Source organism: Alexandromys fortis, unplaced genomic scaffold (assembly GCF_014885135.2).
Source record: "Alexandromys fortis isolate MF-2015 unplaced genomic scaffold, M_Fortis_MF-2015_v1.1 scaffold_9, whole genome shotgun sequence".
Taxonomy (NCBI): Eukaryota; Metazoa; Chordata; class Mammalia; order Rodentia; family Cricetidae; genus Alexandromys; species Alexandromys fortis.
The window spans coordinates 20,953,157-20,980,789 of NW_026067892.1; the positions used below are offsets into that span (position 1 = coordinate 20,953,157).

Sequence of the window (27,633 nt, forward strand, 5' to 3'; positions counted from 1 at the left end):
TAATTTACAACAGTAAGCATAGAAGAAAAAGGTTGTTGAAGAAGCATACATGATTCTCTGGCCTCCCGGTATTAAAGCATATAATCATGTTTCACTTTTGTGGTGCGGAACATCATCAAAAGTGGGCGGTGTGTGGAGAGGTCATTAGTCACAGAAATCATCTGTCACACGAAGTTCAGTCTCAGGGCTTTACAAGGCACTGCCTCATCCTCTGTTCCCTCCGCAAGGAGCCCTCGAGGCACAGTCTTGTTCATGACATAGCATTTGTTCTACAGAGAAGTGGTTTTGTTTTTTTGTTTGTTTGTTTTTGTTTTTGGATACAGGGTTTCTCTGTGTTGCTTTGGAGCCTGTCCTGGAACGAGCTCTTGTAGACCAGGCTGGTCTCGAACTCACAGAGATCCACCTGCCTCTGCCTCCCAAGTGGTGGGATTAAAGGCATGTGCCACCACCACCACCCAGCTTAGAGAGATTTTTACCTTCTTTTGAACAATAACCAAGCTGTGTAAAATTATGTATTGGGTTGGTTCTGATGGCCTGGCTGGTTTGTTGGTTGGTTGATTGGTTGGTTGGTTGCTTTTTCGAGTCAAGATCTCTGATAACCATCCTGACCTGGAACTTGCTGACTGAATTCATTCCTCTCTCTCCACCTTGAAAGTCCTGGGTTTCTGTACCACCAGTCTGTCTAGCGAGGGCGTGAGGGGGTGGTGTTTTACAAGCATTTGGGTTTTAAACATTTGACCAAATAATAGCACGTGTGTTTAACCACAGACCTTCCTTCCCTACCCCACCCTAGCCCACAGGTGTTACTTTGCTCCCACTTTACGCAGCCCTGATGTTCAGAGCTCCTGCCCTGCCCTTCTTAGCCTCCATCGTTCCGTAGTTCTGCTTTGTGCTTCAAGCTCTCATCACATCCTGCCTGGCTCTCAATGTTTCTGGGGGCAGCCCTGTGACTTCTGAGTCTCTTTGAAGCAACACTCTTGGTGAACATGCTTGCTCATTCTTACTTTAGTAATATGAAGTCAGAGCCAAGGCCACTTTAAAAGCGTGTTTCTGAAGAGCAGTTGGTGCTGAGGCTTCCTTGCAAAAGTCCCTGGTGATGGTTCTCTTCCAGCAGGCTTTTCTTGACCTATTGTTAAACCTGACAAACTGGTAATTGTCCTTCTAGGTTGCTAACTGAGACATCTAACATTTACATTGTAATCCAGCCTGTGGGAAAGAGGGAGACCTGGGGATTCTTTTCAAAGCAGTATTTATAATGAAGGTTTGTGTATTCCATGCAGAGTTGCTGGAAGCTTTTCTATTTTATTCCTTCAAGGGGCTGCATACTCTTTAAAGGAAGACGTTAAGCTAGAAGCAGAGGATCTTCCTTCTCTCCATTGACTTTGTCTCGATTGTTTTAAAGACAGTAACCTCTAGGCACGGAGTGTTTTAATGAAATGTTCCAAGTGTTAGCTGAATGATGCTTGAAGAATTCTATCTTTTATTTAAGTTCCCTTCTGCCTCCTTCAGAGATCTGTAGTTAGCTGGTCTTTTGCATAACAGAAAGAAGATAATTGCAGTAAGGATGCCAAATGAATAAGTTAATCACTTAATTTACTCTGATGCCATCATTGCTATCTGTAGAAGAGACAGGCCTGCTTACATATCAGAGGCTATGAAGGCTGGGGAAGGATTCTTTTTGGAAAGGAAAATAATAACCTTTTCATATTTGATACATTTCAATGTTGCAAATCTGTGCTGTGTGTTAAGTTGTTGACCTGTTCCCTTTGAGTGTATACTCAATTTCTGTTCTGTGTCACATTTCAAATCATGTGTCAGTGTTAGTGAACTGATGGGAATGTCTGCTCTGCTGTCAACAGTTGTAACACACACAACCTTCCTGTGACAACAGTTTTCAGAAATCTGGACAGGGAGCTGCATGAGCCTGTAATCCCAGCTAAAGGGAAACGAACAGCTACAGTCATTGTCTCAGTCTCTCAGCAGGAGGCAGCTTCTAGACTGTAGCACCAGAGGGGACAGCCAGGCCCAGGCCCGGCTGAAATGAAGGAGCAGACCAGGGTGGCTGAACAAGCCTGGCTAGGCAGCTGGGACTGTGTGACAGTGATCCTGAGGGCAGAGCTGCCAAGAGCCAGGTCCAGGTGGGCCAGCTGAATGAAGAACAGACCAGGGGATTGTGGGACAGTGATCCTGAGGAAGGGGCTATGAAGAAAGGCCTCCTGAAATCCACACGGGTTCCCATGGGTCTGGCTAAAGTCTAATGAGAACTAAAAAAAAAATTCTCAGAAATTATTTTTACCAGGAAATATAAAATGAATGAATCTCAGTGTCCAGATAACACCAGACATCATTTTCTCTTCCTCTGGCCAGAATAAAGGACATCATTGCATCCATGGACAGAGATTTCTAGAAAGGTCACCTAGAAAGTAGCCCCACAGTAAAGGATTCTCTGCCTCTGTCTTAAAAGAGTTAGTCTTGAAAGCATAAAATTATTACATAAGTAATTTTACTTATGCTTAAAATACAGTGCTCATCAATACAGAATTGAGAATATATAACCAGTGAGCAAAATTAACTAGACATGGAGCAGCAGGAAAACATCTCCCAACTCAGCCTGGAGACCCAGAAATGACAGAGAAGAAGTCAGTAGCCAAGAGTGCCCAAAGGGCTGTTGTAACTGTGGTCCTTCCACTGAGGAGGAGAAGGAAAACTGTAACACGAAGAGGAGTGAAGCTGTTTAAAAAATTCAAATGAATGTCTAAAGATTTTTTTTATACCTGAAATTTAAAAACAGAATACAGAAGGAAAAAGAAAATACAGAAAAAATACAAAATCAAAAAATACAGACAGAATTAACGAGAAGACAGGTGTAGCAGAAGAAAAGATCTATGGTGCTGAAATAGATTTAAACTGACCCAGGAGCCAAGAGGACACAGAAACCTAAAATACATGAAGAAGGGTTCAGTAGGTTTTGAGACAGTATCACGTGCTTGAACACAAACAGTTCAGACTTTCAGGGGGAGGGGTGAAAGAAAGATGAAATAACAGTCATATGTTTGCCGAGTTCGCTGAATCTGTGACTACACGCATCTAAGATATTGAGCCATTTCCGCATAGAATAATCATAAAGGAAAACAAGGCATGTCATGATCCAGCCATTGAAGCCCACGCTAAACAGGTCATGGGAAAAGCACACAGGAATGCAGATGTATCACACATAGAGGAATAAAGATACAACATGCCCAAACTTCTTATTTCATGTGAGACAAGACAATTCAGCTAATTCTTTGAAAAGTGCCAAGAGGAAAAAGAAAAACCTGTCAAGTAGATTTTCTTTTATATACTAAAAATATCTTTCTCAAAAATCAAGGTGCGGTGACTTTTTCAGACATACAAAAATGGAAAGAACTCATTGCCAGTGCGTTTCTGCAGCTGTGATATTTAAGGGGGTTCTTCAGACAGAAAGGAAATGATGGCACAGAGTAATATAATAGTGCAATATGAATGCTTTGTAAATGGTCATTATATTACTTAGCGAATAATGTACATTTTGTTTGGTATAGGCACAAAGGTTTCCCAAGTACTGATTTGCAGGTGGCTGAATCTGCCACAGATAGCCGTGGGCTGTCCCACAGAAACGCTCCACACAGAGGCTTTACACCAGTAATCACAGAAGCTTTATTGATAGACCAGAAATAGCCTACTTTCCATTAGCCGGTGGGAAGATAAACTGCCATGGATCTGTGTATCCCGATAGTAGTTGGCAGGATGAAGCTATCAGGGTGAACCCATCACTTTGCCTGTTAACCTAAAAATGTAATTTAAATACAATGAATGAACTACAGTTGCATACAGCATGGAGGCAATCTCATAACCCTGCCACGGGAAGGACGCCATATACGAAGAGTTATGAGTCATAGAGCCCCGGTAATGCACCTCAGAATCAAATGCAGTCGGCTCTAAAAGCAGATGCAAAGTTCCGAGTGATCCGCAGGTGGGGTGAGGGCGTCTGAGGGAAAAACATGACATTCTCGGTCTTGAGGCACATCAGAACTCATCCGATGTCCACGGAAAACAAGAATTGTTGGGGTTTTGCTGTTAGGACAGATGAGGAACTTGGGTGTGAGTGGCAACTCTGGAAAGTTCGATGCTCTCAGAATGTCCGGAACGGGTTCTCCTGATCTGATTTTGAGGGGTGTGAGCTTATGAGAATAACAGGGCACCTTTTGGTTCCCTAAGGGAGCTTGTTATCACCTAGTGATCAGTGTGTTGAGTGTTCTGAGCAGTTTGTTCATTCTTTCCCTACAACATCTCTGAGTTAGGAACCCACTGTCTGGGGGGGGGGGGGGGGGGAGAGCGAAGCCCATAGAAGTTATGTAATTCCCAAAGATGCCGAGCCAAGATCCGATCCCAGATTTTACTTCTAAGCCTATGTTTGCCCCTCATGTTGGCATCATCTGTAAATGTTTAGCTGCTAATGTGAGGGTTTGAGCTGAAAACTTTGCTTTAAAAATATATCTGAAAATCATTCTTAGAAAAGGATTTCTGGGATTCATTTGACTAAGGCTTTGTGCATTGAAACTGCCGAAAGAAGGAAGAAGGAGGTAAGGGCTGCCGTCCATACTGTGTAGCGAGTCCCTCAGTTGGTGGCTGCCAGGGCTCCTCTTCGTACATTGCTCTTGGGGAATTAATTCTCTTGCTTTCACTTCCGACTGAACTCAGGGGGATGTGCACACACCCAGAAGGGGCTGGGTTCTGTTTCCACACAGTACACACCGTGTTGTGTAACTGAATGTTTAGATACAGTATACCTGAAACATTGGTTTATCATTCTGAGGAAGAGCCTCAGATATTGATAGATTTTGGGAAGAGTTTTCGAAAACTCTGCGTCCCAAGATTGACACAAGACTGTACCAGTCATCCAGTTGTCTCCATCTTTGGCTACTGAATAAAACCTTGCCAGATAGGACCAGGACTTGACTCAGCCATCCCAAGAGCTCCCTGCGTTGTGTTCCACAAAAGCCTCTCCTTGGCCCACTCAGAAGACGGCTCTTTTACATTTTTCCATACGTGAAAAATTAGTCCCTTGATCTGATCTCTCAAGAATCTGTTCCTAGACTCACCCTGAAAGCATTTTAAGTCGTGCTAATGGTGGTCCCAGCACAGTAAGAATAATGATGATAACTTTGACTTGCAGTAATGCCTAACTGTCATGTGTCTATGGGTCCTTTCGCTCAGATGTGACGGTGGTTTATCAGAATGGGTTGCCCGTGATATCCGTGAGGCTGCCGTCTCGGCGTGAACGCTGCCAATTCACACTCAAACCTATCTCCGACTCTGTTGGTGTGTTTCTACGACAACTGCAAGAGGAGGATCGGGGGATCGACAGGGTTGCCATCTACTCACCAGGTACAGTCGCCTCCACTTTTAATTCGCACCCCAAACTGCTCAGTCTAACTTTAGAAAACACAGGAGGTTTTGCTCTGCAAGTATTCATGACAGCGCCCTTTCTGTCCCTGTGGTCTTCAGGACATAACTGCTCAATGTCAGCAGATGTGTGCCCACAGGGAGTCTCATTCAGATGCAGCTCACATCGATGCCATCCCAAGGACAAGCAGGCAATCACATTTCATGTTCCTGAGCCTCTTGTCATAACTGTGGGTGCAGAATGTGTTTTCCCAGTAGCTGAGACCTTGAATGTTTACCAAAATAGCGTCTGTGATTTGAGAATATACAATAAGACACTAAAAACTCTCATTTGATGTAGCATCTGTTTAAGTGCCAAAAGAATTGTCTTCATTTTGACTCAGAAAATCTTTCAAACCTACAGAAAGATGAAGAGACTAGTAACTACCCCATTACCTTTCCCTTGCAGTCACCCGCTACGACGGCCGCCAACTTCCGTCCTTGGCGTATTAACTCCAAACCCTTTAGTAACATGCTTTGCAGACCCAGTTGGTACGCTTGCTCCCCATCACATCCTTCCCTACCGAATGAATTAGCAGCTTGCGGGTGGCTGGGCTGCCAAGTACCTCGCCGTCGAAAGCTCTGAGCCTCTTCCTCCCGGCTCCCGGTGTAAAGGTCCACACTGCTCCGCAGTCGACTCCAGAGCCCAGCTGAGCCCCATGGGTCCACGACCAGCAGCTATTTCACTTGTTCCCACAGCTGCGGGGAAAGCGATTGTTCAATCGTCAGAGCCGGCCTAAACACAAAGAGCACTCTACAAGCTGATCTATGTTTAGCATAGGCCTCCGGGCTGTGAGGCAAAGGTTAGCAGAGAAGTGGGATAAAAGCACTCTAAAGCTATTTGAGATGGGGGTGGGCAGTGCCTGACTCGTTCCATTTACACTCTTCACAGACGGCGTCCGAGTTGCTGCCTCCACAGGAATAGACCTTCTCCTCCTCGATGACTTTAAGCTTGTCATTAACGACTTAACATACCACGTACGGCCACCAAAGAGAGGTAAGCTGCCTTAGTGAGGTTTTGTGAAGGTGGGAAGGTCTTTGGACCTTGAGTAACCCTAGAAACACACATGGTCTTCACACTTTTCGCACAGCGAGCCTGGCTCGGCACTAAGCCAAGCTTCCAGTTTGATCCTGGAGTGTGTTGTCATTCCGTCTCATCTACCTGAATGTCCTTACCAAGAGTTCCTCCTGGCACAGGTTTCCTCTCTTCAAATTCTTTTTCATTATTATATATGTGTATCTGTGTGTGTGTGTGTCTGTGTGTGCGTGTCTGTGTATGTCTGTGTCTGTATGTATGTGTGTCTGTGTGTGAGAGCATTATTTGTGTGTGTCTGTGTGTGTGTCTGTGTTTGCATGTCTGTGTATATCTGTGTTTGTGTGTCTGTGTGTGTGAGAGCATATGTGTGTGTCTCTGTGTGTTTGTGTGTGTGTCTGTGTGTGTCGGTGTGTGTGCCGTAACACATATGTGGAGGTCAGAAGACAACTCTCGGGAGTCAGGTGTTCCCCTCCACTGTGAAAGTCCCTCAGCTTGAACTCAGGGCCCCGGGCTTAGCAGCATGCACCCTCCCCTCGGAACCAACTCACCAGCCGTGTTTTCCTTGAAGAGGGTTTCTTTTAGCTTACAGTTCCAAAGGAATACATCCATCATGGCGGGCACATATTCTTCTACATTAGACTAAGATGAAGGAAATCTTTATGTTTAAACAAAGGGTTTTTCTGCTCTGTAAAACACTGGTAGGGATTGGTCATTTTGTTTCTTTAGTGGTTTAAGTTCAGCTGTCTGAAGCAATTGTTCCCATCTTTCTTGGCCTCCAGTGTGGTTAGTAAGTCCAATGGAGTTGTAAATATAAACTGTATTTGATACACCTGACTTACCAAAGATTATGTCTTTTTCTTTCTTTTTTTTTCTTTTATTTATTTGTTTTTGTTTCTTTTTGATTTTTCAAGACAGGGTTTCACTGTGTAGCCCTAGCTATAACCCACTCTATAGAACAGGCTGGCCTTGAACTCAGAGATCCACCTGCTTCTGCCTCCCAGGTACTGGGATTAAAGGTGTGCACCACCACCACCCAGCAAAGATTACGTTTTAGTTTAGTTTATCTTAAGTGTATCCAGAATTTAAGCAATCAAATATTATTGAACAAAATTGTCTCACAAAAAGCCTGCTTTATTACAAAGCTCTGATAATCTCATGTACAACACACGGCAGGGTATTTTTTAGACATAACTGGATGCACATATGTAAAACATAGCATCAAAAACAAGAACACAGGCAGCACGTACTGTATATGATAGGTTATTGGTTGATTGTGATCACATGGCTGACTGGAAGCAGTAGATGGCAGCCTCTGCTGGACACCACTCTCATGGAAAGATCAGTTCTCAAAATGAGATCCCTGGTTCCTGCTGAATACACAGTGCCTTCTCAGCACTGTAAAAATCAAAATATTCTGAGTTCTGGAGCCTTCTAGAATCCTTAGAAATTTCCAATATTCACATTCTTACTTGGTGTAGGGAAAAAAGGGGAGGTGCTCAACTTTGGTGTGCATTTTAAGAGGGCACCAAAATATTAGTATTCAAGGCAGCATTTTAATGGTCATTTTTTTATACACATACATATGTAAAATGCATGCTTTGGTATTATTGGTTTTCCTTTTCTTCCCAGGCTCCAGAGTAGCTTCTGTCTTTGTGAACCATTTTCCCTCTTTGCCCTGAGTTCACTGTCGCTTGCTGCTAATGCCCCTTCCAGAGTCACGACTCCCCGCACTAACCTCCTATGACACCCCTTTTAGTCTTGCTCTTAGGGATTGGATCTAAGCCAGATGCAGTGATGCACACCTTTAATCCCAGCCCTCAGGAGGCAGAGGCAGGCAGATCTCTGAGTTCAAAGCCAGCCTGGTCACAGAAAGATCCTGTCTCAAATAATAATAATAATAATAATAATAATAATAATAATATCTAGTGAATTGGAGAGAAGGATCAGTTAAGAACACTCGCTGCTCTTCTGGAGGACCCAGATTCAGTTCCCCGGCAGCTCAGAGCTGCAGATAACTCTAGTTCTGGGGAATCCAACACCCTCTGGCCTCCACGACATAGTGCACATATATAAATTTCTATAAATAAGTACTCCTGAAAAGAGCTGGCTCTGTCATATGTTAGTCCATGCTGGCCTTCCCATCACACGGCTGCCCTCTGGCATGCCTTTCTCTCTGCTCCTTCCTCACCTCCACTCTCTCAGGTTAAACTCTCCAGGTCAGCTCGTTCCTGGTGCCCTAAAGCATCCTAGTCATTCCTTCTCTGGCTCCAAACAAACCAGAAGTGATGAAGTCTGGACTCTTGCCTCTTCTTTTTCTCTGTAAATGTTCTCTGAGAAGGCAGGCACTGTGACTCAGGCTCATTCCATGTTGAAGAAATTAAATACCTCGAACCAGGAACATTTTGATTGTTCGGAGGCCAGAGTCTCCTGTCTAACAGCAGAACAAGAACAAAGGAATTAATGAAGGAACAGTGACCCTCAGCAAAGTAGATAGCGGTTTCCATCCACACCTGTACAGACTGGAAACCGTGACCAATCCAACGGCTTCTTAATGTTTGTCAAACAGAAATAAATGCTTTTGTTTTTAAATAAGGCTGCTCTCATGAGAAGTCAGGAAAACTCAAGTAGAAACTGATCATAGGAGGGATTATATTTGATACATGGTGACTTTTTTTTTCTGTGTCTCAAAACTGTGTACTTCTCTAGAAGTACGCTGGGATATGAAGTTTCAGGGGTCATGAGTCTGAAATCTATGGAGATGACTGGTAGAATTTGGTAAACTCGGCAGTATTCTTAAAGAATTTTTTGTTTTGTTTTTGGTATTTTTAGTCAGTATTACTATAGAGCCCAGATTGGCCTCAAATTATTAATCCTACCCTCTCCCCACCTACTGTTTGGACTATAGGTGTATACCACCGTGTCTGGTTTCATATATAATTTTAAATAATTGTGTGTGTGATGGTATATTGTGGCTTGTGAGAACTGAAAATACTCAGAATGTTGTATAAACTATGAGTTCATATACACCAGACCCCGAGTACAAAGGACTCATTCATGCCTAGTCTGGTATGGCCACATGCCATGTGTACATGGGACAGCAGGCCGGAGGTATTGACAGCCTTGTGTCTGAGCCAAAGGAAGATGAAAGCCTGCATCCGAGGTTGGAACAAGGGGCCATGTCATAACAGGAAAGCTAGGTGCCAGGTCCAGCACCTCCTTTTAGTGGCCGTGGCTGTTCATTGTTTAAGTCGCAAACAGAAACAGGAACATAGAAAGGAGCATGAAAAATAGCTAATTATCTTTCTCTTGTTCTTGGAAAGGAGGAAAATGTACCCCATGTTACTGGAGGATAGAGCTTTGCCTGCTAAGGAGAGTCATTTTGATTGGCACTTCTAGAGCCAGTTCCTATTTAGCCATCCACAGGAAGTTAGAGACCTTGCTTCTTGGTGGTACGATTTGAAGAATGAGGTCGAGAAGGCAGACTAAGCAGTGGTAACAACTGCCTCATTAGGGACTCAGATAGCGAAGACCTTCTCATTATGTTTGTGGATGACAAGGATTTCCATGGCTCATTATATTAGCATATCTCTCTGACGTTATTATCATTCTGGGATCGATGGAGTCTACAGAGATGCTGGTAAACATGCCGTTATTATTTTGTGTGTGAGAGAGCCATGCACAATTTAACCCAAAGAACTATTGCTAAGCCATTAGAAAAATTTTCCCCTTCGGTGACTTCTCAGGGTCAAGGGTTGGGGTTGTTATTGTCACATGTGCCGTGACATTAGAGCCATATCATTCCTGCTAAAGCAATCTGACAAATGGTAAGCTCTGAGTCCACCAAGACTTTACCATTGCTTAAGCCTAAAGATTACTTTCAGCCAGGTCTAGAGTGGCCCCTCTCTGAGACCTACAACTTACCATTCTCTGGATCTTTTTAAATCACTGTTGGAAGGCATTGTGGTAGCGTGTTAGTGTATTGTTATTATTGTGTAGAGTGGATAATACATTCCTAAGGTTCAGCTCCCAAAGTCTAAGATAATCTTACACAATCACTGAATCCCTGTTCCTCAGATACTCTTTTTAGGCACACAAGCAAATGTGTACACATATTCTAGGCAAATAGTAACGTGTCATACATACTATTTGTGTTGTGTTTCAGTGAAGCAGAGCCACATGAATATTATAAAGATTGATGGTAGGAGCCTGGAGAGAGAGTTAATAATGGAGTTCTTGCCTTGCAGTTCCCTGAACACATGTAAAGAGTCTGACATGGGGGTGCGTACCCAGTACTGGGGAGGCAGAGGCAGGCAGATCCCTGGGGGCTCCCTGACCAACTAGTCTACCCCAATGGCGAGCTCCAGGCCAGTGAAAGATTTTGTCACGAAGGTGAATGATGATCAGGGTTCGGCACTCAAGGTTGTCCTCCAGCATCTGCATGCACATGTACACACACATTTATGTCTTTGCCTGTTTCTGCCTCCCCATCACATACACATACACAAGTACACATATGTACCCACATATACACATAAAAATATTCATGGCAGGAGAAAGACCTTTTAGAAATTATAGCTAGAGCTGAGGAAGAGGTCTGAAGGGGAGCTTGGGGATCAGGGAAAAGTCAGAAGTGTTGAAGCTGTGGCACTGTGGGATAGCTGGTAGACCGTTAGGGAACCTGGAAATCCCTGGACATCCAGATATCAGTGGAGGCCTGCGGTGAAGTACTTTACTATAGGTGGAGAAATTTTGTGTTGTTAAATAGAACTTCCTGGCGCAGGGCTTTGAGTTCAATCCCCAGTACCAGAAAAGAAAAATCTTTCTGCAGGATTAAAAGTGTTATGCTTCTGCCCTGTTGAATATAGTAGCCGTAAGTAAATGGCTCTGACCAAAGAACTGAATCTTTTGAGTATTTTAAATTTAACCAATGGGAAGTTGCAGAAATGTTAGTCAGAGCCGGGCAGTGGTGGCGTGCGCCTTTAATCCCAGCACTTGGGAGGCAGAAGCAGGTGGATCTTTGTGACTTCAAGGCCAGCCTGGTCTACATGAGCTAGTTCCAGGACAGGCTCCAAAGCTACAGAGAAACCCTGTCTCAAAATAAAAAAGAAAAGAAAGAAATGTTATCCAGAAGATTTAAAAAAAAGTGGAGTTGAATAAGATCAAGTAAGGTGACTATCACTAACAATATATTGTATTCTTCACTATCACTAGGAGTAGATTTTGTATTATCATTACAAAAAAAAGCATGTGAAGTAATAAATACCTATATTTAGCCATTTCACAGTTGGTACATATTTCAAAATAACATACTGATGATAAATATATATGCTTCTACTTGCTCTATTTAATATAAATCGTTAAAAATAAACAGAAGCATGTGGCTAGTGGTTCCCATATTGAACATACCATTTTTAGAAGTCTGCATCCGGTTCTGGGCCTGGATTTGCTGCTAAACAGCAAATGCTACAGATGAGCGATGGCCCGACAGTGGGAGAGAGTAGGTGCAGTCGCTACAGCAGACATCCCATATCTGCTACTCCCAGCCTCGGCGCCCTTCAAGATGTGATGCCATCGACTTCGCTCCCCTCTCCCAAAATCTCACCTAGGTTTCTCTCTCGCTTAGCCCTGTCTCAGAGGCCCTGATTTTCTCTCAGAGAAAGGTATTCTTGGGAACACTACAATTTCACACACTGACCAGGTATAAAAGCCCTACTAAACTGCTTCTCCTACCCAGTAGGAGGCTGTGATGACCCCACCATGCCAGTTCATATGGAATATCCTCCTCTTCCATGGCTTTTGTGCTGTGCTTATTGGGATGAGTCTGCTGGCCACCTCACTGCCTGTTCTATGATTTACTGGCAGGACATGGTGATGTCTTGCTCTTTTGCCACAGTTTACAGGCAGCGTTGAACGTATGTCATGAAAGATGTAGATGCGTGTATGTCAGGAAAACGTGTTGAACTGCTGTGATAGAGGGAGTGAGGATCTGAAGTTAAATTTTTAAGAAGAAAAAATATTAAAGATAATAAAAGGAGTTTTAAAAAATTATTTAGAAGTGTTTCTGTGCCTATGAAGTAAGGAAAAGAACCTTCTAACTGCAGCATCAACCTAGTAGAGAAAAAAAGTATGCACTGCCTCCGTGAGCACAGGAGGACTGATATAGAAAATAAGTTTTGCAGGCATAGAGGTGCTTGCCTGAGATTCCAGCTCAGGAGGCAGAGGCAGGAGGATCATGAGATGAATTCAAGGCCACTATATCTTAATCAATTAACTAATTAATTAAATTTATACAGTAAAATTCATAGCCTGAAGATTATGCTTTTTTAAACTAACACATTTTTAATGATTTTCTAATGGAAATTTCCTCGATTGTAAAACAAATATCAACCGTATTTCCAAATGCTGTGATAAACACCATGACCAAGGCAACTTAGAGAAGGGTTTGTTTGGGCTATGGTTCCAGAGGAATAAGAGTCCATGACCATCATGACAGGGAGCATGGCAGAGGGCAGTTAGGCAGGAATGGCGTTGGAGCAGCAGCTGAAAGTTCACATCCTGGTCCAAAAGCAGGAGGCAGGGAGCACCCTACCGATGGCTGGAGGCTTCTGAAGCCTCAAAGCCTGCCCCTCGTGACACACCTCCTCCAACAAAGCCACACCTAATCCTCCCCAAACAGTTCCACCAACTGGGGAACTAAGCATCAAATATGGCGTATGGGGCCATTCTCCTTCAAACCACCACAGCATAGGTTACTGTCTGGGAGAGAATCCCGTTAACCATGGGAAATTCATATCAACTTCAGGATGTGTATTTTCAAAAGAGAACTGAGTTGAAAAGAGAAACCTCCTAGTATTAGAAGCTTTCATTTTACCCCATCTCCTGACCTTGGAGTTGGGAGCTGTGGGTTCCACCAAGTCACACCAGTGTTCTGGACAGGCTGCAGAAGAAATGGCTTCTGGGTGCAGTGTCCTTGTACTGTAAAGCCATATTTCCATGAGAGCTTGTAGCCTTATTGCAAGAGGATCCTGTTGTCATAGACGACTTCTAGAAGTCAAAGTGTTCTTCTTTCTGTTGCTATTGATCCCATACACATCTAGTGAAGCTCTGGAAGGTTCCATATTGGACATTTGACCACATCAGCTCTTCCCAGTCCACTACCCTGCCTTACATGGATTAACTTTGTGATAACTATACTGAAGAATATTGGAAACAAGATTGTTCATGTTCATGCGGCCAAATTTTGATTTGGGAAAGGACTGAGCAGAACTTGAAATATAGCTGAATTTTTATTAGAACCTCAATACATTTTAGATGTTTGGAGACATCTGCTGCCCATATAAAAAATATCGATTCAGAGAATTTAATCTTTCACCTTTTTTTTGATCATTTTCATCACTCTATGCCCTTTACAGCATGATACTGGGGCCCAAACAGCTATTCTCAGTCTTTGATAAAGAAGATAGAATAGAAATTGGCTGGTGTACTGGGGAAGACGTGTAATGTTAAGATTACTACAGTGTGGTGGGGTTTTATTTTGTTGCTTTTACATTTGCAAATGAAATGCTATATATGTTTTCCTTAGAAGTGTCTAACTGTAAAAAACATCAACAAAAATGTCAAGGCCACAGATAAATTACAGACTTTAATAAAGAATTGCAATGAGACTGACCCTGACCCTCCTGACTGGTTTTGAACTTAGGTCTCAAGTTTGTCCTTGTCTGTCTGTTGGTATGACTGTTTTTTAGGGCTGGGAAGCCAGGCCCAGGGCCTGGTATGCTAGACTAGCTCCCTACCCACACCCTAACCACTGGGGATTCCCCTCCCCATTTCCCTTGGCCATGGCTGTATTCAGAGTACTTGGAGTTCTAAAAATATAATAATGGATATTGATTCCAAAGTTTTTGAGTGACCCTCATGTGAATTTACTTCCTTGATTGATAGACTGATATTTAAAAATTGTTGTTCAGTTTAATGCTGAGGGATTCCCATAATGGATGGGCCTGCCTCATGGCCTTTCATTGTCTCGTAGATCTTGGAATAGCACGTCTTCATTTAAGGTGTTCAATTTTTATTACATTTTATTTATTTATGTAGGCGTGCACATGCATGGACTTTGAGTGTGTGCACATGTGCACACTTGCACACATAGGAAAGTCAGAGGACAACTTGTGAGAGTCAGTTTTCTCCTTCCACCATGTTGTTCATTGGAACCGAACTCAGATCATCAGGCTTGGCGGCCCACTGAGCCATCTCCTGGCTGCAATGTTCAATTGTTATTTTATTTATTTATTTTAAGGTAATTTTTTTATTCTCTCATACAGTATCTCCCAACCGCAGTTGTGAACCTCTTTCTTTCAGACCTCCTAAGCCATGAAAATGCAGAAACCCTGAATGATGTGAAAACGCTGGTCCAGCAGCTCTACACCACGCTGTGCATCGAGCAGCATCAGCTCAACAAGGAGCGGGAGCTCGTGGAGAGGTTAGAGAACCTCAAGCAGCAGCTGGCCCCCCTGGAGAAGGTGAGAGCCCCTCAAACTTCCCCGTCGATCTCCTGTGTGTCATCCCCCCGACCCCAGTACACATGGGCTTCCGTGTCTCACTTTGAAATACTTGAGTCTGCTTACCAAATTGGTCCATTAGCTTATTAGTCTGAACCATCCAAGCGCTCCAATCAGAGCCCAAAGAGGACTTATAAAGGGATTGTCTGGAGCCTTGGTAATAGACCAAGAGCCCAGAGGTCCAAAGACAGAGTAACTGCTGACCGGGAGAGCTTCTAAATGTACTGGATGTCAGGTTATGAGTGAAGAGTGTATGGAACACTAGTGTGCAAACTTAATTCACTATAGGAAATATCATTGCTATGGAAAATAAATCCTAAAAACAGTGTTGATAGGTTCTAGTGGTTTTTTTATTGCATTCATTTATTTATGTACGACTTTATGGGCATGCAAATGCCACAGTGAGCGCATTTGGAGAGCAGAGAACAATGTGCAGGAGTCGGTTTTCTCCTACAGTGTGGGTCCCAGGGATTGAACTCAGGTCATCAGCCTTGCTAGCAAGCACCCTTGCCCACTGAGCCATCTCACTGACCATTATGACCCACGTTTTAATGTATTATTCATATATTATTATTCATATTCGTGTGCACATTTATACTACACACAAAGAACAATCAGAAGGATTACAATAACCTCATGCAGCTGTAGGCCCATGACTGACTTTTCTCCTTTATTCACAGTGAACATTTTACAGTGAACATGTTAGCCTGAGTCTTTATGATACCGCAGGTGCAGTCATTGTTCACTTCGTGATGGGGATGCGTCCTGAGAACTCTCTAAGAGACTTCATTGTGAGACCCTCACAGAGTGTATGTGCGTGGATCCAGATGGGCTAGGTCTTTACTCATCATGGCCTCATGATATAGTCATAGATGTGGTGACCCCACATATATGAGCCTGGTGTAACCGTCTCTAACATAACGGTAGAAGGAATAGCTTAGAATACATTGCCCAGTGTTCGTTGCCTTCGAGAATCATACCGGTGCTAACAGTACAGTGGGCTTGCTTACAGCAGCATTGCCACAAGCGTGTGGATACCACACTGTCCTGTGGGAGCCCATCATATATGCAGTCCCTCACTGACCAAATCGTTCTTGTGTGACTCGTGACCATATCTTTATCTTAAGGAATTGGGTAATTGGGATTGAAGAAAGGAACAAGTCCTCCAATGTTGTGCCTTTGGTCTCCCAAGGACAGTCGTTACCACATGTTATGTACCGTGTTCCACAATCGTGCACTGTTGTCCCCTGTATCCCTCGCTCAGCCTGTAGACCTTCTCCATGAGAAGGCTGGTGGGATTCTGCAGATCTCGCCCTGATCACGTTTGCTCAGAATCCAGTCTGTGCTGGCTCACTCTCTCGTTCTGCATAGGGAGAAACTTGACCTAAAACTAAGAATAGATAAAGTCTGACATATCAGTAAGAGGGCGTGGCAGCTTTTAGTTTCCTCCTTCGAAAGTTAGCCTGGCAGCCGGGTGAGGAGCTGGTGAAACTCACGCTCGTATTCCCACCAACTTGTCGAAAGCACACAGAAATCTCGGCTGTCCCTGTAGACAGTCTGTTTTGTCTGCTGGTTCCGGCTCCAGGCTGTTGATAAGCCCTGTACCCTTGTGGACGCAGAGCAGCTGAAAAGAACTGTAAGCTGTCACCAAAGCAAGCGCCTTAAGGTTGTCCACGTGTGCCCGCCAGGTACGAATCGAAATCAGCAGGAAAGCTGAGAAGAGGACGACGCTGGTGCTATGGGGTGGCCTGGCCTACATGGCCACACAGTTTGGCATCTTGGCCCGGCTTACCTGGTGGGAATACTCCTGGGACATCATGGAGCCGGTCACCTATTTCATCACCTACGGAAGTGCCATGGCCATGTACGCGTACTTCGTGATGACACGCCAGGTGAGGAACAGAACGGGGCTTCCAAGGCCAGTCCTCAGTTCCGTGCTAGCGCTGTTGTAGGCACTGAGGATGGAGAGGGATGTGTGGCACGGCCTTGGCTCTATGAATCACGTGTATAGATGCTTCCAGAATTAATATTGTAATAAGATGAGCGACTGCAGAAGGATGTGCCGCCCTAGGGATGTGCTCACCTCGCTTGATATTTATTTATTTATTTATTTATTTATTTATTTATTTATTTATTTATAACACTAGTTTTACAATGCTGCGACTTCATACACACTGCCACTGACCTACCTCTTCAGCCATAATGGCTTGATTTTCCATATATTTATGTAAATATTTCACATATAAATTTATTCCATACAACTTTTTATTGAATTTTTAGAATGGAGAATTCCTTATGATCAATGAATGCATAAACTAAACTCTAAGCTACTTCTGTGTGTGTTAAAGGATATTTTGACTTTGTAAAAGGTAAACAGTAAGAACTCAGTCACTTTATCCTTAGTCTATTAATCAACCAAGGCTGCCACCTTAGTGAATGCTAGTATCTAGAACCAGCCAGTGCTGGTTCAAGTGTCATGGAAATCCATGGTGTCATTTTGAGAAGTATAATGGATTATGGCTTTTTTTTAAAATGTGGTGCTGGTGTTCGAACCCAGTACCTCATAAGCTAAGCACACACTCCACCACCGAGCCCCTGTCAGCTCTGGTCATTATGTCTGTTGTACCACATCTAACCAACACTGCCTTGAATAAGAAACATTTGAAGCCGCTGAGACACACAAGGCTCCCCACGTTCTCTTTGTGTGTGAAGCAGGCTACGGGTTGCTTCATGAATTTTTACGTGCCTGCTTTTGAACTAGGCATTTTCCTGTTGTTAGATCAGTAAGTGATCATGAACCTAGGTGTGTATAGGAAAACAAAAGCCTGGGAATTTTATGTAACCTTTCTCAGCCTCCCAAGCATCCCTGGGAGAGGGGGGCAAGTGAAGTGTCCATGTCCTCTGAATGCTCACCCACGGTCTGCCGCGATCCTGGGTGCACAGAGCTGGCAACCACGTCATCCTACCCTGCTGCCTCTCTGGATGCAGCCTGCCTCAGTTTCCCTCTCCTTGCTGCCCAGCCTGGGCCTTCACAACTGATTGCTGTCCATCCTTAGATGTCTCTCAGCTCAGTGTTTGCTCTATGTTCTGGTCCCCAGGATGCCCTCCCTCCATTCCCCTCCTCACACAGTTCTGCAGTCTGGAAAGTTCTCCCTGCTCTCTCCTGTCATATTTCAAGGTTTCCTTAATTCTCACCTTTCATGAACTTTTGGTCATTTTCCTACAGAGCAGTGTCTCCCTTTTCTCCTGAACCACTGCTCCATATTATTATTTATTCGTTGTCTTTTCCTTCAAAGGAGACTATTGTATCATCTTTATTTGGGTTTGTTTAAGTGGGAGGGTGTGGTTTGTTTGCTCTGAGGGACAGGTTCTCACTCTGTAATTCAGTGTGGCCCGAAGTTTAGGTCTTCCCGCCTGGGCCTCCCAGGTGCTGGGATTACAAGTGTAACCACAATGCCAGCAGGCTGCCACTCACATTTTACTCCCTTACCTTGTAACAAGTGAAAGAAATGAGAGTCACCCTTTGGGCACATGCAAGAACTTTTCAGTTATACCTTGAATTCAAAAACGGTATTTGTTGTATTCTTGCCAGTCAGTCAGTCAAATTGTAAAAAAGGGAAAAAAAAAAGGCATTTCCCTATGGACTTTGCATTTCTTTGATTATGAAAAGATTAAGCTGCCTTCTCACATCTGTGGAAACATCCATGCGCCTTTCCCCGAGGTGCATCACGTGTCATGCATCTTACATCTGATAGCACAAATACATCTGCACTCATTGATGTAGTCTCGATTCTGCAGATGCATTTCCACCCTGCAGATGAGGAAGTCAGGCTCGTTAGGATAAGAGTTACCTGCTGGAAACAGTAGGTCCTGGAACTGAACCCGACTGTGTTCTGCCCCCAAGCTGCTCTTTCCTGTAAATCCCCATGCTCCCTCTGCAGACTTCGTTTATGTGTAGTTATTTCTGAATTAAATAATCTGGATCTAGAATAATAACAGAAGTATTGAAGAAGCTAGGCATGTGCCGCACACCCGGATTCTAGCACCTGGGTAGCAGAGGCAGGAGATGGCTGTAAGTGCAAGGCCATCCTGGTCCAGCTTGGGCTGGCAGGGCTAGCCTGTCGGGGAGGTGAGGACTGCTGCTGAGCGCTCCTCTGTGCACGTCCACTGGGCTTCACATTACCGCGGTGTTAGTCCGGAACATGGTGGCAGCGCTTTCTCCATTACCATGTCGTTGTATCTCTAATGCCACATCCGTCCTGTGTGTTAGATGCTCCACTGGACTTCCAGAATATTGTGACTGCCCCCAAGTGACAAGTTGTGACATAGCAGTAGTAAACAGTTTGGTCACACCTCTGACCAGAAACATTAGCTGAATTAAATGTGCGTGATTTCTTGTGCTAAATATTGGTTTTCCTAACCATCGGCTCTAATTAGCATGAGCAAAATGACTGTTAAACAGCATCTTCCTCTAAATTGTTACAGCGACATGCTACATTTGTGCTCCGTGATGACAAATTCCTTGAAATAATAAAACTCAGTCCCGGCCTGCTCGCACATCCCAGCTTGGCAGTGGTGGAACAGAGGATACACACCATGATGTGGGCTATAGTGTAATACCGCGTAGCAGTAAGAAACGAGTAGGCTCTGGCTACAAAAGAACCATCAGATACTGGCACAGTGCCGAGTGTCTGTAGCCCCAGCTGCTGGGACGGATGAGGCAGGAGGATGACTCGAGTTCAGAATCCAGGCCATCTCAGGAAACATAGGGAATGTGATCTCAAAACACAAAAGGCAAACAAATGTTTAAGAAATAACTAAATATGTAACAGCGTGTTGGTCTGTCTTTATGAATACATATTGTGTTGAGTCTGATCAATATTAATAATTAATGAACAGTTAATAAATGTCTTTAGAATGCTTTGAGTGTTGGCCAGGTGGTGGCACACGCCTTTAATCCCAACACTTGGGAGGCAGGACAAGAAGATCTCTGTGAGTTCGAGGGCTACCCAGAGAAACCCTGTCTCAAAAAAAAAAAAAAAAACCTTCTAGTGGGGACTAATAGGCTAATTTTTTCCTTTGTTTTCTAGGAATATGTTTATCCAGAAGCCAGAGACAGACAATACTTATTATTTTTCCATAAAGGAGCCAAGAAGTCACGTTTTGATCTAGAGAAATACAATCAACTCAAGGATGCAATTGCTCAGGTAAATTCTAGAAAAATCACATGAGCCCAGCCCCATCTTAAACAGCATCATTAGTATCCATGATCATGGTCCTTCACATGGGCAGCCTGAAGGAGGGATCCAGCCACTGTATCCTGGGTAAAGGTCATTAACAAAACCTTTAGCAATGGACACTTAACTGGGTTTTTGTTTTTTTTTTTTTAAGGGGGTTGGTTTCTTGTTAGCAGGACATTTTCTGTTTGTTGTTTGTTTTAAGGCAGTGTCTTCTGTAACCTAGGCTGTCCTTGAACTCACTAACTCAGTAGATAGCAGTTAGTATGACTCGAACTTCTGGTCCTCCTGCCTCCACCTTCCAAGGGCTAGGACGTCAGGTTTATGAGATGCTGAGGATTGAGATCAGGGCCTCACGTATGCTAGACAAGTACTCTGCTAGCTGAGCTGCTCCCCGGCCGTTGCTGTCTGGATGTGTGCCCAAGGCTGGCCTCTGCCTCCAGTGACCCCCTAGCTCAGCCCCCCGGGTTGACCCCCGTGTGCCACGAGGCCACCTCTAGTTTTCACACCTCAGCGGATGAAAAGATGGCGAGTCCCAACCATCCTGTTGACACACATGCTGGGATTTTTAGGGTTTTTTTCTTTTTTCTTTTTTTTTTTTTTTTTGTTTTTGGTTTTGGTTTTTCGAAACAGGGTTTCTCTGTGGCTTTGGAGCCTGTCCTGGAAATAGCTCTGTAGACCAGGCTGGTCTCGAACTCACAGAGATCCGCCTGCCTCTGCCTCCCGAGTGCTGGGATTAAAGGCGTGTGCCACCATCGCCCGGCTTAGGGCTTTTTTTTTTCATTCTTGGTTATTCAGAATTGCCTGTTTTTTTGTTTTGTTTTGTTTTGCTTTGCTTTGTATTTGTTTTCTTTCCCCAGCTAGAGTCATCTGGGTGTTTTTTGTTTGCTTGTTTGTTTGGTTTAGTTTTTTTCTTCTTTTAATCTCTCTGCAGTAATTGACCCAGAGACTTTCCAACTAAACTGGGATGGAGACAACAGCACAAAAGTGAAAACCTTATGGTAATTAGGAAAGACTGGGCGGCCTAGGCCAGGTGTATGCCAGAGAACCTTCCAGAAGACACCTTTTAAACACACACATGCTTTCCACACATACTGCCCCTCTTTCAAATTCCTGCACTTCCTTTGATGTTGGCGAATAAATCTTTGTTTTCCCCATAGTCTAGTGATTTCAGAGGTTTTCAGTCCATCCCCAGAAGGCCTTCCATCCTCTGTAGTGTTTGGCTGCCCAGCTCTAGTGTGTGTGTGTGTGTGTGTGTGTGTGTGTGTGTGTGTGTGTTGGTGAGATTGTGCCTTTAATAGGTGCCATCCATCTTCCCACCTTGACCTAAGCACACGCTGCCTACTGTTGCTGAATGTAGTCATTCTAAGCCAAGGGCAGTACTGGTCCGTCATCTCCAGAGCCAGTACAAATACAGGTGCATCAGCACCCCCCTCCCCCCAGCTAATTAATACAAGTCTTAAGGATGTGATTCAAGCATGTGAGATGCTTTGAAGATGCCTCAGTTGATTGCACATCCTTTTAAAGCTGCTCTAGCGGCTGGGAAGGCTCACGCCTATAGTCCTAGCACTGGGGTAGGAAGACTGCTGTGAGTTTGAGGCTCACCTAGGCTACAGAGTGAGACTGTCTCAAGAATCAGCAAAGGCAAGCAGAATGTGATGGCACACGCTTTTAATACGAGCACTCTGAAGGCAGAGGCAGGTGGAACTCTCGAGTTTAAGGACAGCGTGGTCTACACAGTGAGTCCTAGGGCAGCCAGGGCTACATAGAAAGGCCTATCTCAAACAACAACAGTAACAGCAACAACAAATTCGCTGACTGAGTAAAATACTTAAATAGATATTGAATGAGCAAAGTTTAAATGGCAGAGATTAAGGGTTTGAGATCCTCCTAAAGGTTTATGGAGGAACGCTGTCACGGATGTCCGACATGGTCCCTGCACTCTTAGGCTGGGGTCTTTATACCACCTGCCCATTCTGCTTTTCTGGGAGGATAGACAACTGCCTTGGGCTAAAGACATTTGTCTTCTGATCTTCAGAGTCCCTGAGAGGATCTGATTAAAGTAATAATGGAGAGGCTGTTCCCTCTCTCCGCAGGCAGGAATGTTGCTGCAAGTGTCACTGGCCACCCCTCCTCACTTGTTGTCTCTATTTTAGGCAGAAATGGACCTTAAGAGACTGAGAGACCCGTTGCAAGTACATCTGCCCCTCCGACAGATCGGAGAAAAGGATTGATCTGCACAGAGCGTGAAGCCCGGCAGAGAGAACGCCTGTTTCTAACTCATGCCTTTTTAATCTCAAGCATTGCAGGTGGAAGCGGGGGCCATGTGGGGGAGAGAGTTTTTACCTTTAATTCTAAGACAAAACACAAAAAGGATCTTAGGGAAGAAAGGGACGTTAAATTCTGAGGATCAGGCATCGTGAAATACAAGTGCAAAGGGCTTAGTGAATCTTGTCTTAAGCATCTCGTTTCCAGATGAGAATGATGCAGTCACAGCTGAGAGAATGAAGCAAGGGTGATGTTGGGGTGTTCGTTTCTTGCATCTTTGCAAGGTCTGCAAAACACTAACACACCAGCACCCCACTCGGCTCTAGTTTTGTTTTTTGCTTTTTTTTTTAATTTAAAGTTTCTTATTTTTGACATAGGAATAAATAACTATATAAGAAAGCAAATCCTTATGAATTATGGTTGGCAGAGTCTGAGCCAGTAAGGCTAACCTTCATCTTAAGCTGGAACCAGTCTCTGTGAAGTTACCAGGAATTTCTCCACCCCAGGTCCCTTTTCTGACCAGCTAACTACTTACGTATACCTGCTGGTTACACTACTTTTATCCAAGTAATCATTGAAATCAATTTAGGACTGTTTGGTGATTGACAGTTGGATTATGTCGTCTCGAGTTCTCACGTCTGTCTCCCAGGGTTCTGAATGGCTATCTAGAGATCACTGGCAATACTGCATGAGGTTTTAATTGTATTTTGTTTTATTTTTTTTTACTAATTAGCCTTCAGAGGAGAAAAAGACCCCCTCCTTTATATACCGCTCCCATTGGCAGCCCCCACTTCCTCCACATCACAGGCCAGAGGGCCAGTGTTCATCTGTGTTCAGAAGCGAGGAGGATGCAAGGTTTACAAATCAGCTAAACATCATGGCTCTGGGGCTGAGTCAGAGCCGGGATAACCTTGGCTAATCTAAGACACACAGTTCCTCACCATGGTGAGCCCTCCCAACTCCACTCCAGTCGCTGAAAGACAAGGGCGGATCTCAAAGGGTGCCATTATCTTTATACAGGAGTATCTTTCTATGGCTTCCTTTAGCCTGCCTTCTCCACCCTGTTTCTTTTTGTCTTAAGCCGAGAGACAGAAGAATTAATCTTATACTCTGCAGAACGTTTTCTACCGTGTTTCCAGATGGCACCTGCACTCGCAAAGCCAACGAAATCTCTCTCTACTGTGCTGTTTTTAACTGTCCCAGGACAGCAAGAACGACAGGGGGCTCTGCCGCACAGCTGATCGGCTTTTGGCTTCTGTTTCCCTCACACTTGTGTTTCATCCTTCCTCGTGGGGCATTGTGTACGAAAGAAAACCTTGAAACGACAAACCCAGACTCCAGGTGCCTTGCAGAGGTCGAAGGCCAGCCGGGACTGCCGCTTCCTGCCACCACCCTCCACCGGCATGACAGAGCGAGCGAGAGAGCGAGAGGATGCATGTCTCAGTCCCAGCCTCCTACTTTCCTTCCTGTTGTTCAGCCTCTCACTCGTTTCTTTTTGTTGTGTGGATTATTTTTAAACCGCTCATCCTGTTTGTGTGCAGGGTTCTTAAGAAGGAAAGGCACAGTGCAATGAGTGAGTCCTCTGGGTGGTGTGGGAGGCAAGGGGGGGGCGAGCAAAATGTCGAACACATGTACAATCCTGTATCATTTATGAAATATGTATAAAAAGCAATGTACCTTCTGGAACAATAAATACTTATTCAATTTTTGAATCCTAGCCTCTTGTTCTTTAAAACAAAACCAGAAAGAAACTGACTCTCCTGGGATCGTATCTGGGAAGATTTTTTTTTTTTTTTTCTGTCTAAAGTTAGATTTTTGTATAGGCTGGGTGTGGTGGCGCACACATTTAACCCAGCATCACTCAGGAAGCAGAAGCAGGTGGAGTTCTAGACTCTGTGAGTTCTAGACCAGCAGGTTCCAGGCCAGCCAGAGCTGCAGAGTAAGGCCCTGTCTCAAAAACAAACAACAAAATAAATAAAAGTAAATTTTAGAGAAAATAGCAATATCGAATTGAGCTTTCTTCGTCAGCCTGCACATCACTAATTCTTCCCTTATGTTATTGGACATTGTAGTCCCAGTTTTCCAGAGCCACCAAGGCACCAATCAAGTCACCTCTGAGGTCAGTATAAAGCAGCATGGAAACTCCTTTGATACACAGGGAAGGAAAAAGATCACTTTTCTATCACTGCCGTGATTACCTGGTACTCCAGAAAGCAGTTCAAAGACAAATCAAATACCCATTATTTTCAGAAATTGAATCAAATTTATAATGATTGCTCACTAAATAGGAAATTTTCATGGGGGGACATCAACAAAACAACACAGCATGGTCTGTGGCTGCTCTGTGAAGAAGTAGCTGCTGCCCAGAGAGCGTCTCCCTGCAGCTTACAGATCTCCCTGGACACAGCCCAGGTAAGTGGATGTAAAGGAAGGATGGAAATGTGGGGCCACTGTATGCACCGGTCTTGTCTTCTCTGCCTGGGGGGATCTGAGGCAGATGAAGAACAAGTTATGGTTGGGCTTCTCCATGGGAAGCAGGCAATAGTTATTCTTTCTGAAATGCCCGTATTTTCTGTAAGATGGGGATTGTATGGGAAACATTGTGATAATGTATTGGCCCTACTACATGGTGCTTTACAGATTATCCCTTAAGAAGTAGATCTTTGGGGCTGGAGACATGGCTCAGTGGATAAGAGCATTTGCTGCTCTTCCAAAGGTTCAGGGTTCCGTTCCCAGCACCCATCTCTGGTGACTTCCAACTGCCTGTGGCACCAGCTCCAAGGGATCCGATGCTCTCTGGCCTCCCCAGGCATCTGCAGGCACACGATGCACATAAACCCCCACAGACACATACATGTAAATATGAGAAGACAAAAGAAGTAGGTGTTTATTAAAAGCAACAGACCAGAGGCTGCATGATTCAGCAATCCACTTCTAGGCCTGGGTCGGAAGGGATTTGAGGATTCCAGTCATGACCGTGTTATTCAGCTTGGCCAGAGAGCGGAAGCAATGCAAGTGGACGCCAGCACACTACTGTTTATACAGAGAGGCAGCCGAGGGTCCAGAAACGGAGGGATGGATGTGGCCTGCACATGGGATGCTCCTCAGCCATGAAAGATGGAAGTTCTGACATGCTGTAACATGGATGGACTTTGATGACAATATGATAAATAAAAAAATCATAAGAGAAAGAACACTTTATGATTCTACATGTGTGAAATAGCTAATCAAATTCACAGTAATATAAGCGATTTTGCAGGGAGATTGGAAAATGAGGAATTATTGTTTAAGAGGCTTTAAGGAGTTTTCATTTGGGAAAATGACGTTCTGGAGATAGGCAGTAGTGATGGCTGCACAAAGGGATAAACTTAAAGCCACCAAACTAAACACTTAAAAACCGTTCTTGGGGTAACTTTGCGTTGGGAAGACTTTGTTACGTTGTGAAGCTGTGGATTCCCGCTAGAGCCAGGCTGGCTGGCATTGATCTATCGCTGGGCGAGGCAGTGCACTTGGCTGAGGGAACTTCTAGCTAGACTAGCAGAGGGGCCTCAGAGATCATCTTCACCTCCCAGAAGCTGCTAGAGATGCAAGTTCTCAGACCTCTGTGCAGGCAGCAGTCGGTGTCCAACAAGGACCGCTGCTGATTCTGTTGAGACTGTCGACCAGATGAACCATAGCTCTGGAGAACGAACGTGAAGAGGAGGGAGCTCTACCCATGACTCCAGTGAGTCCCAGAGTCCAACACTGGATCAGCTGAAGGGCTGGTGAGTATGTAACGGGCAAGCAGCAGCCTGGGGCCAGTGCGAGAGAAATCCCGTGGCCTGCCTTCAAATACAAGTATAAAGAGGCTGGATTTTAAATTTCATCGGTTAAAAGTGGGTGCCACCACCACCCGGCCTTTTAAATTTCATCTAGAAGGATTCACAGAAAAGGGAAACTGTTTAGGTTTTGGGACTCACTTTCACCCCAACTCTTTCAATTTAAAAAAAAAAAATTTAAATATTTATTTATTTGTTACATATACAATATTCTGTCTGTGTGTATGTCTGCATTCCAGAAGAGGGCACCAGACCTCATTACAGATGGTTGTGAGCCACCATGTGGTTGCCGGGAATTGAACTCAGGACCTTTGGAAGAGCAGGCAGTACTCTTAACCACTGAACCATCTCTCCAGCCCCCCCCTTTCCATTTTTTTATGAAATGTGTTGACTGACAATTTCACACATACATGCAGTGTCTACGAACTATACCCCCAACTCTCTCCCAGTTCCCCGTTGCAACTCTTTCTTAGTTCATGCCTGTACGTTTTATTTTGGGACCCACCGAGTAGTTTGACCGGGGCCATCTATGTGACCACAGAGCCACCCATTAGTCCAGTGGGCTCAGCAGTGTGTCTGCTACTAAGGACAGTGACTGCCTCTTTCCCAGAATCTATCAGTAACCAATAGTTCAGTGGAAGGGGAGGTGTCTCATGAGCCTCTCCCCCACCTGGGACAGTGTTAACAGGGCCAGTCTTGTGCAGGTGAGTTCAGGTAACCATGATGGTCAGTTCATGGTTGGAACTGTTGTGTCTAATCTAGATGGCATTACACGCCTCAGGCCCCCCTTGCTCAATGTCCCCTGACCTTTACAGGGGAATGATATAAATGCCACTGATTTTCTTCAGTTATCACCGCTCTTCTCTCTTCTCCCAAACAAGCCACACACCGTGTCTTCCACAAAGCACTTTTTGGGTTATTTCCTTGAGATCATTACTAAATGTAAAGTTACCTGCTTTATAAATTCCCGTTTACCCATCATTTGCAAACACTTTGTAAGTGTGGCGCATACTAAACAGGGCCATCTCCTTCAACCCTCTGGGCCCCTGTGACTCACTCTCAGATCTCCCTCCTCTCCTCCCCAATTCCTTGGTCTTCTTTGCTGAGTCTACTTTCTACAATCACGTATTTTCTGTTAACTTCCCACCGTGCCCCATCCTGGGACACTCTTTGCTTGGGCAATCTCGCTCATTGCCCCATCTCGGGTACCAATTATATGCTGTCTCCATGTTCTGTGTCCCAGAACAGCAGAC

At 44.4% G+C, this 27,633-nt stretch overlaps 1 protein-coding gene across 1 annotated transcript in view; it reads left to right on the plus strand.

The window, feature by feature from the left end:
- Mcu (mitochondrial calcium uniporter) overlaps positions 1-23,231 on the plus strand; it is a 156,472-nt gene extending 133,241 nt beyond the window's left edge. Inside the window, exons 3-8 of the mRNA XM_050143134.1 lie at positions 5,236-5,406; positions 6,356-6,460; positions 14,858-15,018; positions 16,746-16,949; positions 20,148-20,264; positions 22,451-23,231. Of these exons, the coding sequence (XP_049999091.1) occupies positions 5,236-5,406; positions 6,356-6,460; positions 14,858-15,018; positions 16,746-16,949; positions 20,148-20,264; positions 22,451-22,528 (836 nt within the window). The 3' untranslated portion in view covers positions 22,529-23,231. The remainder of the gene's footprint in view (positions 1-5,235; positions 5,407-6,355; positions 6,461-14,857; positions 15,019-16,745; positions 16,950-20,147; positions 20,265-22,450) is intronic.
- The last annotated feature ends 4,402 nt before the right edge of the window (positions 23,232-27,633 follow it).